Raw genomic sequence first — 17,308 nt, forward strand, 5'->3', positions numbered from 1 at the left:
TTGATACTCTCTGCACATGTCACGTTCACTACCTGTATCAACTACTTTAATCCTTTAAAGGGGTATTCCCACAAAGACAAGTTTCTTATATGTACTCAGCACACCAACCTCTATCAGTCCAACCTGTCTATATCAGTCCTGCAGTAAATTTCAGTTGCCCCTAGATCCGACTCCGTAACTTCTCACTTAGGGTCGGGCGTCATCTTGTATTTTAGTGTGAGACTGTGCGGATGAGATTTCTGTGTCTTGTGCCTGTAGCCACGCCCCCTGCAGTCCTAGCACAGAGCTCACAAACACATACAATGATTCACTTCCTGGCAGGAGATTGTGAGAAGAGACAAGCTGCAAACTACAAGCTATAAGGAGATAAATGATGCAGGGGAAGGGGAAGGCAGGCACATAGCTGTGAGATGTAGCAGAGCCAGGGTGCAACAGTGTACTGGTCTATCAGCCTCTGTGTAATCATTTCATGCATCTCTGATCTGTCTCATCCCTCTCTCTATGTGTGAGTGCGTTAGTACAATGTCAGAAGCCAGATAAAAGTGTATATACACATGTACCCTGATAATCTAACCTAATTCATCTAACTAGATGGATTATAATGTGTCTTGTCTGCTTAGAGAGTCCCCGCCCACACCCTGGGATTTTGCACTGAGAACCATAGAGAGTGATAGGGGCTAAAACTGCAATAAAACTAAAGTAAATTGTAAAGTAAGGGGCTAAAAATTATCTTTATTATGTAAACATCACTATGGGATTGAAATGTGAGAATTTTCTTTCGTGGGAAAACCCCTTTAATAGGCGTCACTCTGCTAATTGTAGTGTAGAAGAACCTTTCCCTCCAGAACCCACTGTTCCTGAGCAATATTTGTCATTATAATATCTACCATCAGATGGCAGGAGTCAGACTGCATGCTCCAATCTTGAAAAACTTATCTGACAATATACGTTAAGTCCAATAGGCATGTTAACTGGCACTGACCTTACCCAGAATTCTATTTAATCCAGCCTCTCCCCACACATCCTGACGGATCTTTGTGCTTTATGCCTTTGAGAAAGCTGTTATCTGTGACCTGTGTATTGAACTCCCGTTGTGACCCCGGACTTGTTCCTGACCTCGCCCTGACCTCCTGCTCTGTCTCTGACCCTGAACTTTTGCCGCCTGTTTTGACATCCAGCCTGTCCCCGACCACGGTATTGCCTGCCGACTCTGTACCTCAACCTGCCCCGGGGTACTGGAGGGGCCCACTCGGACCCCCGGATCTCCCTGGGTCAGCAGGACATCTGCCCCGCTGCCTGGGAGATTCCTTTCCTCTCTCATCGCGATGAGAGCATTTGCACTCACTGCTTTCCCCGGAGGCTGAAGGCTGAAGGACCTTTGATGATGTCATGGTCACATGAGCTGCTGGGGAAAGCAGTGACCACACGGAGAGAGCTGCATCAGGTGAGGGGGAGACATGACAGGGGCCAGGGAGGGGGGCAGTGTGTATACAGGAGGGGGGCAGTGTGTATACAGGAGGAGGGGGGCAGTGTGTATACAGGAGGAGGGGGGCAGTGTGTATACAGGGGGCAGTGTGTATACAGGAGAGGGGCAGTGTGTATACAGGAGGAGGGCAGTGTGTATACAGGAGGAGGGGGGCAGTGTGTATACAAGAGGCAGTGTGTATACAGGAGGAGGGGGGCAGTGTGTATACAGGAGGGGGAGCAGTGTGTATACAGGAGGGGCGGCAGTGTGTATACAGGAGGAGGGGGGCAGTGTGTATACAGGAAGGGGGTAGTGTGTATACAGGAGGAGGGGGGCAGTGTGTATACAGGAGGAGGCGGCAGTGTGTATACAGGAGGCAGTGTGTATACAGGAGGGGGCAGTGTGTATACAGGAGGGGGCAGTGTATATACAGGAGTAGGGCAGTGTGTATACATGAGTAGGGGGGCAGTGTGTATACAGGGGGCAGTGTGTATACAGGAGGGGGGCAGTGTGTATACAGGGGGCAGTGTGTATACAGGAGGAGGGGGCAGTGTGTATACAGGAGGGGGGCAGTGTGTATACAGGAGGAGGAGGGCAGTGTGTATACAGGAGGGGGGGCAGTGTGTATACAGGAGGAGGGGGGGCAGTGTGTATACAGGGGGAGGGGAGGAATGTGTACACAGGGATGGGGGGGCAGTGTGACTACTGGAGGGCTGCCCATAAAGGGGCCCACTAGGGCTCTGTCGCCCAGGGGCCCACTAAAACCTGGAGCCGGCCCTGCTTGGCTGCCACCACGAATAAGTCGCACCTGTGGAACGACCAAGTGGTACCACCCCGCAACATGTACAACCTGCTTTGCAGTGGGCTCTGGTGAAAACTGGGTGTTACTTAGATTCCGGTCCCAGGTGTCGGCTTGTGTCATCATCTGCGGTGGTCCAGGAGGTTCACTTCCTCAGATCCTGTTAAAATCTCCTCCTTCTTGACTTTATACAACCATTGACATTGGGTCATGAAACATGATCTGGAAGGTGTTCAGCTGCTTTTTAACATACTGCTAGTTATTTATAGGTCAATTTCTGCTGACAGGTTCCCTTTTCCCTTTAAGTTATAGACTGGCTACATCCTGAAAGGGTTAAACCCTTGATAAAAGAGGTGCAGGGTAGTTAAAACAGTATATTTATAAAAAGGGTGTCTCAAATTATGACATTACAGAATATGACTAGACAAGCTGATGCTGAATGATAAAACTAGATTATTAGAAATCTGGCAAATTCCTGGTGTATTTGCATCATTTTTTAAGCCAGTCAATTTGGATATACTGGTTATGCTATTATCCTACATAATATCATTTGGCTTCTTGAAAGTCATGTCTAATGTAAAGAGTGCTTGTAGCTTGGAGGCAAAGTTTTCTTTATCCCATCCTGGAAAACAGATTTGCATTTTTCCTTCCCAGAATCCCCAGTCGAGCATGGCCTTTAAAGAGGACATTTCACCCCACCCCCTCACACATGGTGATAAACATGTGATAATGTTAGGGCTGCTACACAGATTCTGAAACACTTTGAAATTTCTTTCTTGCTCCCAAATTTGCCAAGATACCAGTTACAGTCTCTTATATATTCCTTTATATAGCCTTTCTAATAATCTTCACTGTCACATAGGAGGTGCTGGAGGGGGGGGGGGGGGTTGTTATTCTAATCTTCTTTGATGCGGTCCATCAGTGGCAGGAATTTTTAGAAAAGCTGCTGTCAACATGCACAATGTGATCTCTCTATGCCCATCTAGAGGCAATGTTTACCTGTTGAGTGCACATTCTGTCAATATTCTGTTAACACAGCTTTGACACCCTTTTTATGTATATACATTAGCTTTGTATTAATTCAATTTAAATGCAATGTGTGAACACAACCAGAAACATAAAGCTGTCTTCACAGGTTGCGTTTTTATCACTGTAACAATGTGTTTAACTTCTCCATTCCAGCACCTCCTCTCAGAGAGTGGAGAAGAATATAATGGTCAGATACTTGGACTGATATGTCAGCGACCTTAGGGGCTAGTAAGAAAGGTCCTCTTTAAGGTTTTCTTTAAACGGGTTGGCCACTTCTAGTAAATAATTGATATGGTTGGTGTTATGAAAAGTTATAAAATTTTTCAATATACTTTCAGTATCAATTCCTCATGTTTTTCTAGATCTCTGCTTGTTGCCCTTCTATAGAAAGCTTCTATGTTAAATTCCAGTGGATAGAAATCTTTCCATGGTTTTGCAATGGACATGCACCTGCAGATGTACCTGCAGATTTCTATCCACTGGATGAAACTTAAAAGCTTTGTATAGAATCACAGCAAGCAGAGATCTAGAAAACAGTGAGGATTTGATACAGAAAGTATATTGGAAATTGTATAACTTTTACTTACACAAAAATATCAATTTCTGAGGCAAGATGAAGCACTAAGGATTGCACGAAATGACTCGTCCCTATACATGTGCTCCCTGCTGTGTACCCCCTCTCTGTGAAAATTGCATGTCTTTTAACAATGTGAAATAAAGTGAAAGATGTTTTAAGCATGCTAATGGTGAGTGACAGTGACAACTTTTTTTTCTCTGCTGATTTTACGATTGTGAAGACCTGAACATTTGGCTGTTATCAGTAGTTAGAGCAACATCACAGAAGATATAGGGGCTTATTTACTCAGGGTCGCGCTGCTCACTTTCATCGGACTGTATGCCGTTTTTGGGATTTGCGCAGCTTTGACTGCTATTTAACAGGGTTTTGTGCTGGGATTGTGTCTCAGTTCAGTTCATGAGAAGAATATGTCCTGCTCAACCATAAAAATCAGAAGATTCACAGTTGTATATCAGGACAATCGAAATTGTATACCAGGACTGATAGAGACAGTTTGGAATTATATCTGTGAAATGCTGTATTTTTGTTAATAACAGTAAATTAGAGAATATGTTCATTTGTTATCCTGAGTATATATTAAGAATCCTGTCTTCAAGGGAATACCCCTTTAATGCATCTCTTTTTATCTACAGTGAGGGTGACTGGTGGGAGGCCCGTTCACTGCGTTCTGGAAAAATAGGATTCATTCCCAGTAACTATGTGGCTCCAGCAAATTCAATCCAAGCGGAAGAGTGAGTTTAATAGTTAATTTTGAAAAGATCCACCTATAGGGCTAATCCTCCGTTGAGACGAGAGAATCATCCCAACTAATGAAATAATTTTTTCTTAATCGTCCCCTCTCCCTTAGATCTGTGCAGGCATGTTTGAAGATGGTAAAAAATGGTGTGTTGAAAAACACACAATGCCACAGCAAGTTTTATTGTGTTTTATTTTTTCAAGGCTTCCAAAAATGTGCCTTTTTGGAAACACTGAATTTAAACACACACAACAGGGTGAATTTATTATTGGCTTTGTGCCAGTGGTCACATTTTTTTACTTCTAAGCTGTGCGTACGTATATAGGATAGGGGTAGTAGTATCGATATGTGCCCATAGAGTGAATGAGTTACAAAGACATAGGGGGTCATTTACTAAGGGCCAGAATCGCGGTTTTCCATTGCGTTTCCGATTTACGCCGATTTTCCCTGAATTGCCCTGGGATTTTGGCGCACGCGATCATCGGCGCCAGCATGCACGCAACGGAAATCTGGTGGGCGTGGCCGTAAGAAAACCAGACGGAAAAATCGTCATATTTTTTTTTAAAAAAGTGTTGCTTGATACGCACTTACCTGCATCCAGGGTAGGACGGTGAACTTCAGTGAACTCCGACGGAATTCAGCGCAGTAGCGACACCTAGTGGCCATCGGACGCACTACCTTAGTGAATCACCGGAAGACGCGAATCCTCCACTGAGAACGTACCACTGGATCGCGACAGTCACTTGAAGTGGTAGGTGTAAGAAGGCAATACCGAGCACCAGCTCAGGGTGAGCTGGTGCTGGAGCTTATTTTTGTTAGCGTTTTAAACCGCTGTATTGCGGTTTAAAACACTTTTTAAATTTTATGTCCGAAGTTGCTTCGGCGCACGGAGGTACATGATTGGCGCACCATGCGCACGACAGTGTGCGCGGCTCTCCTTCACTTCTTATGTAGCCGCAAGCGATACAGCGGTTTAAAACACTAACAAAAATAAGCTCTGGCACCAGCTCACCCTGAGCTGGTGCTCAGTATTGCCTTCTTACACCTACCACTTTAAGTGGTAGGTTTCATTTAAGCCTAAATTCACATGAACATATGCCCGCCATACCGTAGCACAGCGGGCACATGTCGCACCCGGGAGAGGAGGAGAGGGTGGTCACTGCTCACCCCCGTCCCTCTCCATAGAGAAACATGGCGCACAGCGCCATATTCCGGGGAAAGATAGGACATGTCCTATCTTTTCCCCGTGTATGGAACGGTACAGTTCCGCACATGTGCAGCACCATACCGACCTACATACAACGTATATACGTCAGACATATATACGTCCCCCAACGGCCGTGTGAATCAAGCCTAAATGTTATGCACCATCAGGTATTCTAGACAGTATTTACACTCATAGAGGGAAGATTTTTCAAAAGTGTGTAAAGTAATGGGGCAGTTGTATCAAAAGTGTCTTAAAGTAAGACACAGTTAGACAACATAGTCTTATAATGTCCCTATACGCGCCACAACACACACTTCATTTCAGACATCCAAGCCCTGATAAATATCGCCCACTGTATGCTGAATCAGTAAATTTAGTAAAGCGCCTGATGGCAAATGATAAATCTGGTATAGTTTAAGACTGTCTACTTTAACCACAACTTAGGCCACACACCCATTTACAGTGGCCACAAATCTTTTGTTGTACCCATAAAAGTATCAACATATTTCTATGATCTGGCTCTAACTGGTGCAATGTTGTGCCTTCTTCTTGTCTGGATTTACTCTGTAACTACATTACACTATTTTCATATCTTTATTCATACAGATGGTATTTTGGTAAACTTGGTAGAAAGGATGCAGAAAGGCAGCTTCTGGGTGAAGGGAATATTCATGGAAGTTTCCTGATCAGGGAAAGTGAAACTACAAAGGGTAAGATCTGGATTTAATATAAGGAATGGGAAGGATCAGGAGTTCTGTAAACTCATGGAAAGCATTTAAATGCATGATCTATAATTTATCCAATGTGAATCCATAATAGAAGTTTCATTATGCTAGTTAGGTTACATGACGCATCATTATCTGTCTTCCAGTGCCTGTCTCATGACTGTGGGCGCAAAAGACAGCGCCTACGTCTGTAGGGAAAAGTTATTAATATAATGCTGAAATATTTCCTGTGTGTGAATACTGAGTCATATTTAGGCAGTGTGGAAACCATACTGTAACGTACTGTAACACATAGTTATTGCTTTTAGGACACAAACCATTTGACATTTTAACAGTGATAATTTTTCAATGTAAATGCAGAAAATGGCAATGTTAAGAATTTTTCTAATCTTTGGTCATATCTGTAGTCAATACAATAAATTGTTACTTTAGTAATTTATATATTAAATTGCTATTCCCTGAGAATATTACACAGTAGTACATAGCTCTATGCCTACAGAACTGCCACCACAATCCAAGAAAAATACATAACAGTTTATGTAATGACAGACTACTCTGCTTTTTAGTACACATTGCAAATATACACTATAAGAACACTCCTGTCACGTATGTCTGGTTAGATTTATTTTATAAACATATATAACATGTATGTATTGATTCATATTCACATTTTTTTTTTAAATAAAAGAACTGCCTAAATGAAAATACTTGAAACTAATTTTATATAATGGATATGCATGATAAAGAAGGGCTCGCTGTGTTAACGGCCCAAGACCACAATCAAAATGCAGGCAAGTTATTGAAGATGTGACCAGTATATTGGAAGTAACACAATTCTGTGCAGAGGTATAGCAATAAGTCACATGTGATACACTAGCACTAACAAACTAGAAAGGACTAATAGTATAAACAATTACAAATGATCCAATAACACAAGGATGGTGATCTGTTATTCGAGCTCAGATTCAATTGTGTATACTGTATCCAGCACCTCACCAAATAAATAGTCACACCTAATGCGTTTCATCTAACCCCTTTATTTTGGGGGTGACTCATCAGAGGTGCTCAGTTGGTGAGAAGGGATTTGACGTAACAAGGGATAGTATTGAGTTGCTGCATAGAATTCTCTCGAATGCACACTGGCTAATATAAGAATTACCCCAGAAGTCTATATAACTACACCCCCTCCGGGAGATTTTCTTTCATTTTTCTTTTGCCGTTTCTATTAGGTGCATACTCACTCTCTATTCGTGACTGGGATAATAACAAAGGAGATCATGTCAAACATTATAAGATCCGCAAGATTGACAATGGCGGCTTTTACATTACAACACGAGTTCAGTTTGACAGTGTGCAAGAGCTTGTCCAACATTACACAGGTATGAAAAGCTTCTAGATACACTTTGCAACACATATGGAAACGTATTCAACATTTGTGTGACATCATTTGTAGGGGAATGTCCCTTCACACAGGGATTTAAGATGTGTAGATCACTAAAGTTTCTCTATTGACGACCATCACATCTAAGGGTTAAAAGCTCAGATACCATGAGCTACATTTTTAGTGCTGGTCTTTATCCAGCAACATAAATGTATGAGACGTAAAGCCAAGAATAGTTAGTTATTAAAAAAAGGTGCAAACTTCAGTCACCAAGCAAAATTTATGGGATGCTGAGGTTATTTTAGATCCGCTTTAGAGGCTTCCATTGTTCTTCTCCGTCATGCGGGTGTTTACAAGGACTGACATCAATGGAGCACAATAAAGACACAGGCAGATAGGAGCTCAGGCTTTGACACATACATTTATAATGTAGTATAGAAAAAATAAGAGAAAAGGTAAAGATGTTTTTAAGATATTTGTTTAAACAAGCAAACGAGAAAATTCCTGCTTTCATTTAGAATATACCTGTGCTTACAGCTTGTCATTTTATACCTATGTCTGTATCACTTAAATCTATGCACCGCTTTACTTTTACAAGCAAAATCATTTATGACAATATGTTGAAAATTTACGGAAATATAGTTTACATAATACAGCAAATGTGTGATGGGATGATGTTGACATCTTGTGGATGTAAATGGTATTGCAGTTTCATTGGTTCTCATTGGGGGACATGTCTTTTTATTTCTGCTAGTCAAATTGTCTAATTTTTGCAACTTTTGTTGTTTTTGCAACTTTTCACTGCAAATTTTGCTGTAGTTTTAAAAGTTTTCACTTGACTTTTCACTTATGCATCACTTTTTTTGCTTATTTTTGCAACTTTCTAGGCGCAAATCTGCACCTGGTCTAGGGCAGGTGCAAAGGGAAGAATTTTTTCATGGATTTAACATGTAAATTGGGATTATTTCACATGCTTTAGCATAGTAACCTGTTTTTTGTAAATTCATAAATTTTTGCATTTACATTTTTTTTAAATGTATTGGTTACTTCTAAGGGTGAGGTTACATGTTGTGTTTTGATTGGGTTTTGAAACACATTACAACAGCTGAGGAGAGGTGATTTGCCTAATTACATTACTGTTAACATTTGCGTTTACAAAACGCAATGTAGATATGACATTAACGCATACTTTTACACCTCGTTTACTATGCGTTTTGTAAACACAAATGTTAACAGTAATGTAATAAGGTAAATCAGCTCTACTCAGCTGTTGTAATGTGTTTCAAATGCAATTAAAATGCTATCAAAATGCAACGTGTGACCTCAACCTTAACACCATGTGTGTGCAGCCTCATGTGTCGTCATCTCCCTGGAGTGTGACTAGAGCACTTAAAAATGCAGGACACAACCTCAAGTCAAAAATTTACAGTAGTGTCCACTCTTGCATATAACCCCCTCACGTGGCTTGTGTCCACTGCTGCATATAACCCCCTCACATGGCTTATGTCCACTCCTGTATATAATCCCCTCACTTGGCTTGTGTCCACTCCTGTATATAACCCCCTCACATGGCTTGTGTCCATTTGGATTTGAGATATTTGCAACAAAAAGTCTCAAAAAGAAGACAAAATTTGCGCCTGCCAGGATAGGAAAAACTGAACATGTATCACAAGTAAAAAGAAATGATCATACATAAGGCGCAAAAAAGAGCTGCCAAATGTCTCAAAAATTCTAAACAGAAAGAAAAAACTATGATACATGTACCCCATTGTCTTACCTGGCTAGGTCTGTGATCTTATATTGCCTTAATGTATTTGGCACACCGTAAAACAAAAAATGGGCTTTAGTTAAGACAGTTCACTTTCAGGAAGGGGTGTAAATGTTGCTAGGTGCAAAAAAGTGTAGGAACCAAATGCTGCGCCCAAATTGAGAGACAAAGAGAAAGCACAAGATTTTGGGGCTCATTTATTTTTTGTGCTGCGAGGTCCATTTTTTGACATACAAATTGTATGGTTTATTAGACTGTGAATTTAGATTGTGTTGGGCTTAATAATTTGGTGCATGGCAGACAATGGGGCTTATTTATTTTCGTCGGATATTCTGACGTTTTCGGGGATTGCATGGCTGGGACAGGTATTTAGCCGGGGATTGTTGCGCACGCGAACGGATTTTGTCGCAGACGTGCTGTCTTTCATGCGACAGGAATTGGGGGACACGCCGTCGGACGATTCGACTGATCCAGACTGAGCACGGGATTTAACTTTCAAATTGTGTCTCAAGAACAAGTACTTACATACACCAGGAAGAAGAAGGTGAACTCCGGCGGACCTGATTTTAGGCGCACAATCTTAGTGACCACGGCACAGAGCATTCCGGTCGGACAATGCACATCAGGGAACGCGCCAGGGACGGGTAAGTAAATGTGCCCCAATGTCTGAAATGACCCTCCACATTCATCAGAAAATGAGTAAATTTGCGGGACCAGCACATAAAGAAAAACATGGCAGTCCACGCCAAAAAAACAGGAGCAAACAACATAATAAATGTGCCCCTTTGTGCATAGACTGTGTAAGGCACATTTACTAAGGGTCGAGCAGGGCCTAGCATAGAAAAAAACGCAGCCAGCAACTTTTCACATATGAAAAGTTCGCCGGCAACTGCAAGTGCGTTGGCGCGGGGACAGAAATGAAGGGCTGGCCGCACCCCCTTCCCCCCCCCTCATTACCCTTCAGGGCTCAGTGGTGTGATTGTGGTGGAGAAATAGTGGTGGGGCAAAATAGTCACAAGTGCCAGCAACGTGGCGCAGAGGCCCTGATAAATATGCCCCAAAGGGTGTGTCCACGTGTTCAGATTTTCTGATGCAGTTTTTAAAGCTGAAAGCAGGTATGGTTCATATGGTTCAGAAAGGCTACTCAAGGTGGAGCTTAATATTTGCATACAAAAGGTAGATTCCTACACCATGATAATTAAATGACATGCTTCACAACGGGGCACATTTACTAAGGGTCTGTATACCGCATTTCCATTGGGTTTCACAACTATTTTCGATTAGCGCTGCATTTAACAGGGGTTTTTGGCGCACGCGATCGGATTTCGCCGACTTTCATGCGACACAAAACGGTGGCCGTGGCCGTCGGACAACTGGACTGATTCGGACTAAGCGTGGGATTTAAATTCAAATTGTGCTGCAAGACATGCACTCACATACACCGAGAAGAAGAAGGTGCACTTCGGCGGACCTCAGCAGGGAAGCGACACAAGCAGGATTTTGGACGCATGATCTTAGTGAATCGCGCCAGACTTCAGGGATGTGCCCCAATGTATGCATGGGATTTTCATCAATCCCATATGTCATAATGCTAGTGTATTATGCTGCGGATTTATTGCACGTAAATTCCACATGTAATATGCTACGTGTGTGGGCACCTAAAGGCCGTTTGCCCACAAGCAAGTGCAACACAAGAAAAATGTTGCATGCGTTTGCAGAGAATTCCCTGCCCGAATCTTGTATCACTAGACTTAAATGACATGCAGAGTTCAGTGCAGTGATAGGAGGTTCAGGCTGGGAAATCCCTCGAAAAAATGTGTACATTGTGAACATTAAAATGTCTGCACTGTGTGCCAGAATGAAAGAAAAGTCCCTACTGCGGTCTCTGAAGAATTGTATATGTAAACCTTTGCACCAGTTTAGAATATTTGCTTCTTGCCATCACTTTGGTTGTATGCTGCTTCTGAGCTCTGAAGATATGCTGTGATGTCATCCTGCCACCTCAAAACAATACATACCTTCAGCAAAAAGAAAAAAAAAACATTTGTGAGCATAAACTGACAAAAGCTGATGACTAGCTCTCCTTTATAAATTCTGCAGTGTGAAGGCAATATCAATTTGAGACTGTGTTCTGATTGGGTTTTGTCTGTTTAGCAGATCAACTTAACAGATCTTTTTTTACAGCCCAGGTTCAAGGGTGATTATTTCACAGTAGTGTTTGTGTATATTCTATAGGTCCTAATGTAAGTCCTATTCTTTTAATGGTTGTCTTTTTATTCTTTATTTCTAGAAAAAAATGAAGTGTGATCATGATTATAGTATTTTGCCAGAATGTCACAGTAGCCTCCATAATTATTCAATGCTTTGTATTTTGTTATCATGCTACCACAATGGTTTCTGTCTTTTTTTCTAGGCAGGGTTCTATAATTATTTTGTAGCAGCCAAATCTATAACAATGTATATGTTGTATAAAAAATTTTTTGTATTGTACTGATCCGCAAAAGTATTGTTTTGTGTTCCCATAGTCTTCTTTGAGAAGGCACAGGCAACAAAAAACCTCCTCACTGATCAGTGGCTGGGTCCAATGAAATCAATGGGGGATATTTATCATACGCTGGCGCTCGTGCGCCAGCGTATGATAGCCCCGCCGCTGCAAATTCGCAGCCCGATTCAGGGCCTGGCGTAGAAAAAAACGCAACCGGCGACTTTTCACGTATGAAAAGTCGCCGGCAGCAGCGATTGCGCAGGCGCGGGGACAGTAACGCCCCGCGCCGGCCCACTGCAATCCGGCCGCGCCCCCCGCTCGGCCGGCCGCGCCCCCCCCCTTCACGCCCCTTCACGCCCCACTGGCGTGAAGGTGGCGGATTGAGAAAAATAATCGCAAAAGCTAGCAATAAGCTAGCATTTGCGATTATTTCAGGGCCTCTGCGCCACTGGCGGTGCGCAGAGGTCCTGATAAATATCCCCCAATGTCTTATTGTGCCACCGGTGAAAAAAACGAAACAGATAGCACAGCAACTAAAACAACATTTGTGTGGATGTAGCCTTAGGCCACCGTCACACTGTTTGTATTTGTAAGCCACAGCGTAATCAAAAGAGATACAGAGCTTTCTATTATAATTGTCCTGGTTTTGGCTTCATACACTGACACAAAATACTTATAAAATACTGACTGTGTGAAAGTTTACTAACTCTGCACTGTCCTACCTCACGACACTGTTTATAAATCTACCTTTAAACTTTACTTTTTGTTTGGTAGAAAGAAGTCTTTCATTTTATATTTCTTTTTCTTTTCATTCAGACAACTATAGTAAAATAAATTGATAAAATGTGTTTTTTATTATCACAGAGCCTATTGTGATATTTTTACAATAGAACACACCCCATTAATGAAAACAGATACTATTGTGACATGACTTCAATTAACTACAGGCCAACTAACCATAATTTATAATAAAAATGGCTACTGTGACATTGTTAGACTAGAACATAGGCAAGTTATGACTACAAATAATATTGTATCATCATAACATTAACATCACAATGGAGCACAGTAAATGAACTTGTACAACTACCAACAGAATAGAATAAGAATTATTAATAGAATGGGAATAGAACACAATCTTACATTAATACAAATATATCACCACAACTTAGTAAGTAAAATGCAAGAAAATCCTACCTAATATGTGCCACAAAGCTGCCCAAGTATGCCTTGTGCCACATGTTTTTAAGACACTTTAAAGAGAATCTAAAATCAAAATCAAGCATGATAAACCAAGGACACTTACTCATAGATCCAGGCACCGTGACTGTGGTAATATTCTTATATTTGTTATCCATGGCCTCCTTCCTTTTAAAATTATGCTAATGAGACAGAGTACCTTTATGTTCTGGTTTCACAGGCTGTTACACTTTCTCACCCTCTACTCGCTCCTTCGGTACTTCCTCCTCCTTCTGCCTGCTGTAATGTTACACAGTGGAAGTGCTCCTTCACAATGTAACAGCCTGTGAAGCTACAGCACATAGGGGCTCATTAGCTTAACATTAAAAGTTGAGTTTAGAAGGAATGGGCCATCGCTAACAAATATAAGAAGATTACCACAGTCACAGTGCTTGGATAAGTAAGTGTCCCTGGTTTATCATGCTTGATTTTGATAGTAGATTTCCTTTAAGAACTTGTATGAATAAGGTGCATGACCTTAAGGGAAAAGGGGCATTGCTTAGTAAAAGCGGCCATGGCCTAAGTCAGTGATGGCGAACCTTTGAGAGACTGAGTGCCCAAAGTACAACCAAGACCCGCTTATTTTCGCAAAGTGCCAACCCAGAAATGTAATTAGTGATTTAGACTCCCTGCTCTGTCACAGTTTTCATTGATACCAGCACCCTCACCAGCTGAGCTCTCTCCATACACAGCGGGTAACGGCTGTATAATACAGCCAACACCCGCCTGTCACTGCCGCGGTCGGTGCTGGTACCGATCGCGACAGTTAACCTGTTAAGCATAGCTCCCAACTGTCCCAATTTTGACGGGACTTTCCCGTTTTTCATACCTCTGCCCCGCATCACGGGCAGCTATGAGATTGTCACGGATTTTCCCCCCAGGTCCCGCTGCTGTGTTCGCATAGTAAATACTTTGAAAGCCAGAACTCACAGTACAGAATGGCTTACAGAATGGCTTCTACAGACATCGGGCAGGGAATCCTTTTCAGAGAAGTGTCGGCTTAGCAGAGAGAGCAGGGACCACGTCATCAGGTCAGATCAGCATCTGTCCATATATGGTCACTGCATCTCCTAGGGTTCCCCAGAGCAGACATCGGGCAGGGAATCCTTTTCAGAGAAGTGTCGGCTTAGCGGAGAGAGCAGGGACCACCTCATCAGGTCAGATCAGTTTCTGTCCATATATGGTCTCCAGGGCTTCCCCAGACACAAGCTATTTATTTAATTAAATTACATAAAGTTTTGCCCAGGCTGAGAATCGAACGTGGGACTCTCTGCACTGTAGACAGGAGCTTAACTAACTGAGCTATAAGCCCAGTGATACAGAGTTGAGGATTTCTGGTAACTAAGACATGTTATCTGCCATTTACACTGTGACACAGACTTACTGCATTGATATATAGAGAGGGATCTTCTCAGAGATTATTATTGTAATTATTGAGACTATTATTATTATTATTATAAATTTTATTATTTTTATTATTATGGAGACGATTATTAATAATAGAAAAAATAATAATAATCATCTCAATAATAATAATAATCTCCATAATAATAATAATAGTCGCAATAATTACAATAATCTCTGAGAAGATCCCTCTCTATATACCAAGGCATTAACCCCTTAAGGACGCAGGGTTTTTTCGCTCATTTCTCGCTCTCCACCTTCAAAAATCCATAACTTTTTAATTTTTACGTGTACAGACCTGTGTGAGGGCTTATTTTGTGCGTAACAAATTTTACTTTCCCGTAATGTTATTTATTTTAACATGCCGTGTACTGCGAATCTGAAAAAAAATTCCAAATGTAGAAAAATTGAAAAAAAAACGCACGTGCACGTTCTTGTGGGCTCAGTTTTTACGACTTTGACTGTGCACTCAAAATAACACCTCAGCTTTATTCTTTGGTTCGGTGCGATCGCGGTGATACCAAATTTATACAGGTTTTATTGTGTTTTAATACATTTTAAAAAATTTAACAAATGTGTACAAAAAAGAAAAAAAAAATTGCCATTTTCTGAAGCTAATAACTTTTTCATACTTTGGCGCACGGAGCTTTATGAGGTGTCATTTTTGGCGAAATGAGCCGACGTTTTCATTGCTACCATTTTGAGGTCTGTGCGACATATTGATCATTTTTTATTCCATTTTTTATGTGATGTAAAAAGGTGTAAAAGTCGCATTTCGGACATTTGGGCGCCATTTCCCGCCTCGGAGGTCACCACCGGCTGTAACCGTTTTTATATTTTGATACCTAATATGTCTGTGATTTTTACTGTTTATTATGTTTTATATCCGTTCTAGGGAAAGGGGGGTGATTTGAATTTTTAATATTTTATTAACTTTTTTCTTTTTTAAGCTTTTTTTTTCTTTTTTTTTTCACTATTTTTTTAGACCATCTAGGATACATTAACCCTAGATGGTCAGATTGTTCCTATTATATACTGCAATACTTCTGTATTGCAATATATGGCATTTTTGCACCTCATTCATTACAATGAGCCACTGGCTCATTGTAACGAATCTGCAGAAGCCAGATAGCTTTGGGTCAAACGAAGACCCGAGGCTACCATGGCAACCGAACGCCGCCGCCCCCCCCCCCCCCCTGATGACGTTCGGGGCACGGCAATCAGAATAAAGATGGCGGCGGCAACGGACCGGTTAATAGCCTCGATCGGTGCAAGCAACGACCGCGGTTATTAGCGGTGGGGGTTTGCTGCAATATGCAACAACCCCCACCCTTGTATGAAGAGGACTCAGCCCGGGAGTTAGTTACCAAAATTCTAATCCTTGATAATCACAAAGCTAATAGTTCAGTGGGTTGGGGCGCTGTGTTATTATTGTTCATGGAAACTGCAGGTTCTAGGTTCAAATCCCAATGAGGAAATTTTTTTTTATTTTTTAATTGAGATGATTTTTATTATTATAATATGGCTAAAATTTGGGGCGTGGCCAGGGAGTGATTGGGGGTGTGGCTTAGATGTTGGGAGGTATGCTGTTAAGTGCCGTGGTCGAACCCAACCGCAGCACCTAACTTACAGTTGAATGCCGGCCGCCATCTTGGATGCCGGATCGCCGGCCCCTGGAATGTCATCAGAGGGCGGCGATCGGTTGCTATGGCAGTCTAGAGTCTCATTGAGACTCGTAGGCTTGCCAGGTGCAATGATTTCTAATAGCCACTAGAGGGCAGGCTATTAAAAATCATTGTAAAATATCTATATACTGCAATAGAGTAGTATTGCAGTATATAGTATTAGCAATCGGACCCTGCAGGTTTAAATTACCCTGGAGGGTCTAAAATAATGTTAAAAATTTTTTTTTAAATTTTTAAAAAAAAATATGAAAAAATAGTAAAAAAAGTAAAAGTTTAAATCACTCCCCTTTCCCTAGAACTGATATAAATATAAATAAACAATAAAAATCATAAACACATTAAGTATCATCGCGTCCCAAAATGCCAGATCTATCAAAATATATTAGCGATTTTTCCCAGCGTTTAATGCCACTTTTTTGTCATTTTGAAAAATATAAAAAATTCTATAAAAAGTGATGAAAAGCCCATACAGTCCTAAAAATAAAAGCATTAAAAACGTCATCAAAAGTTGCAAAAAATGACACCACCCACAGCTCCGTATACTGAAGTATGAAAAAGTTATTAGTGCCAGAACATGGCAAAATGAAGAATTTTTTTTTTTTGTATAGAAGGTTTTAATTTTTTTTAATGTATAAAAACATTATAAAACCTGTACAAATTTGGTATCCTCGTGATCGTACCAAACCAAAGAATAAAATAGACTTGTGATTTGGGGCTCAGTGAAGGCTGTAAAATCCAAGCCCACAAGAAAACGGCGCAAATGCGATTTTTCATCATTTTCACTGCATTCTGAATTTTTTCCCGCTTC

At 41.4% G+C, this 17,308-nt stretch overlaps 1 protein-coding gene and 1 long non-coding RNA gene across 8 annotated transcripts in view; one reads left to right on the forward strand and one right to left on the reverse strand.

The window, feature by feature from the left end:
• Positions 1–17,308, reverse strand: part of LOC140118736 (uncharacterized) — a 150,615-nt gene that overhangs the window by 54,905 nt on the left and 78,402 nt on the right. The window contains exon 4 of one of the 4 annotated variants that reach the window (XR_011853247.1): positions 11,554–11,705. The exons of the other annotated variants lie outside the window; for them this stretch is intronic. This is a non-coding gene — a long non-coding RNA (uncharacterized lncRNA). Of the gene's footprint in view, positions 1–11,553; positions 11,706–17,308 lie in introns of those variants that run through there. 4 annotated transcript variants of the gene reach the window in all.
• FGR (FGR proto-oncogene, Src family tyrosine kinase) overlaps positions 1–17,308 on the forward strand; it is a 90,694-nt gene that overhangs the window by 36,611 nt on the left and 36,775 nt on the right. For all 4 annotated transcript variants that reach the window (XM_072137008.1, XM_072137010.1, XM_072137009.1 and 1 more), the window contains 3 exons: positions 4,503–4,601; positions 6,420–6,523; positions 7,768–7,917. In XM_072137008.1, the coding sequence (XP_071993109.1) occupies positions 4,503–4,601; positions 6,420–6,523; positions 7,768–7,917 (353 nt within the window). The remainder of the gene's footprint in view (positions 1–4,502; positions 4,602–6,419; positions 6,524–7,767; positions 7,918–17,308) is intronic.

The sequence above is a fragment of the Engystomops pustulosus genome, chromosome 2 (assembly GCF_040894005.1).
Source record: "Engystomops pustulosus chromosome 2, aEngPut4.maternal, whole genome shotgun sequence".
NCBI lineage: Eukaryota > Metazoa > Chordata > Amphibia > Anura > Leptodactylidae > Engystomops > Engystomops pustulosus.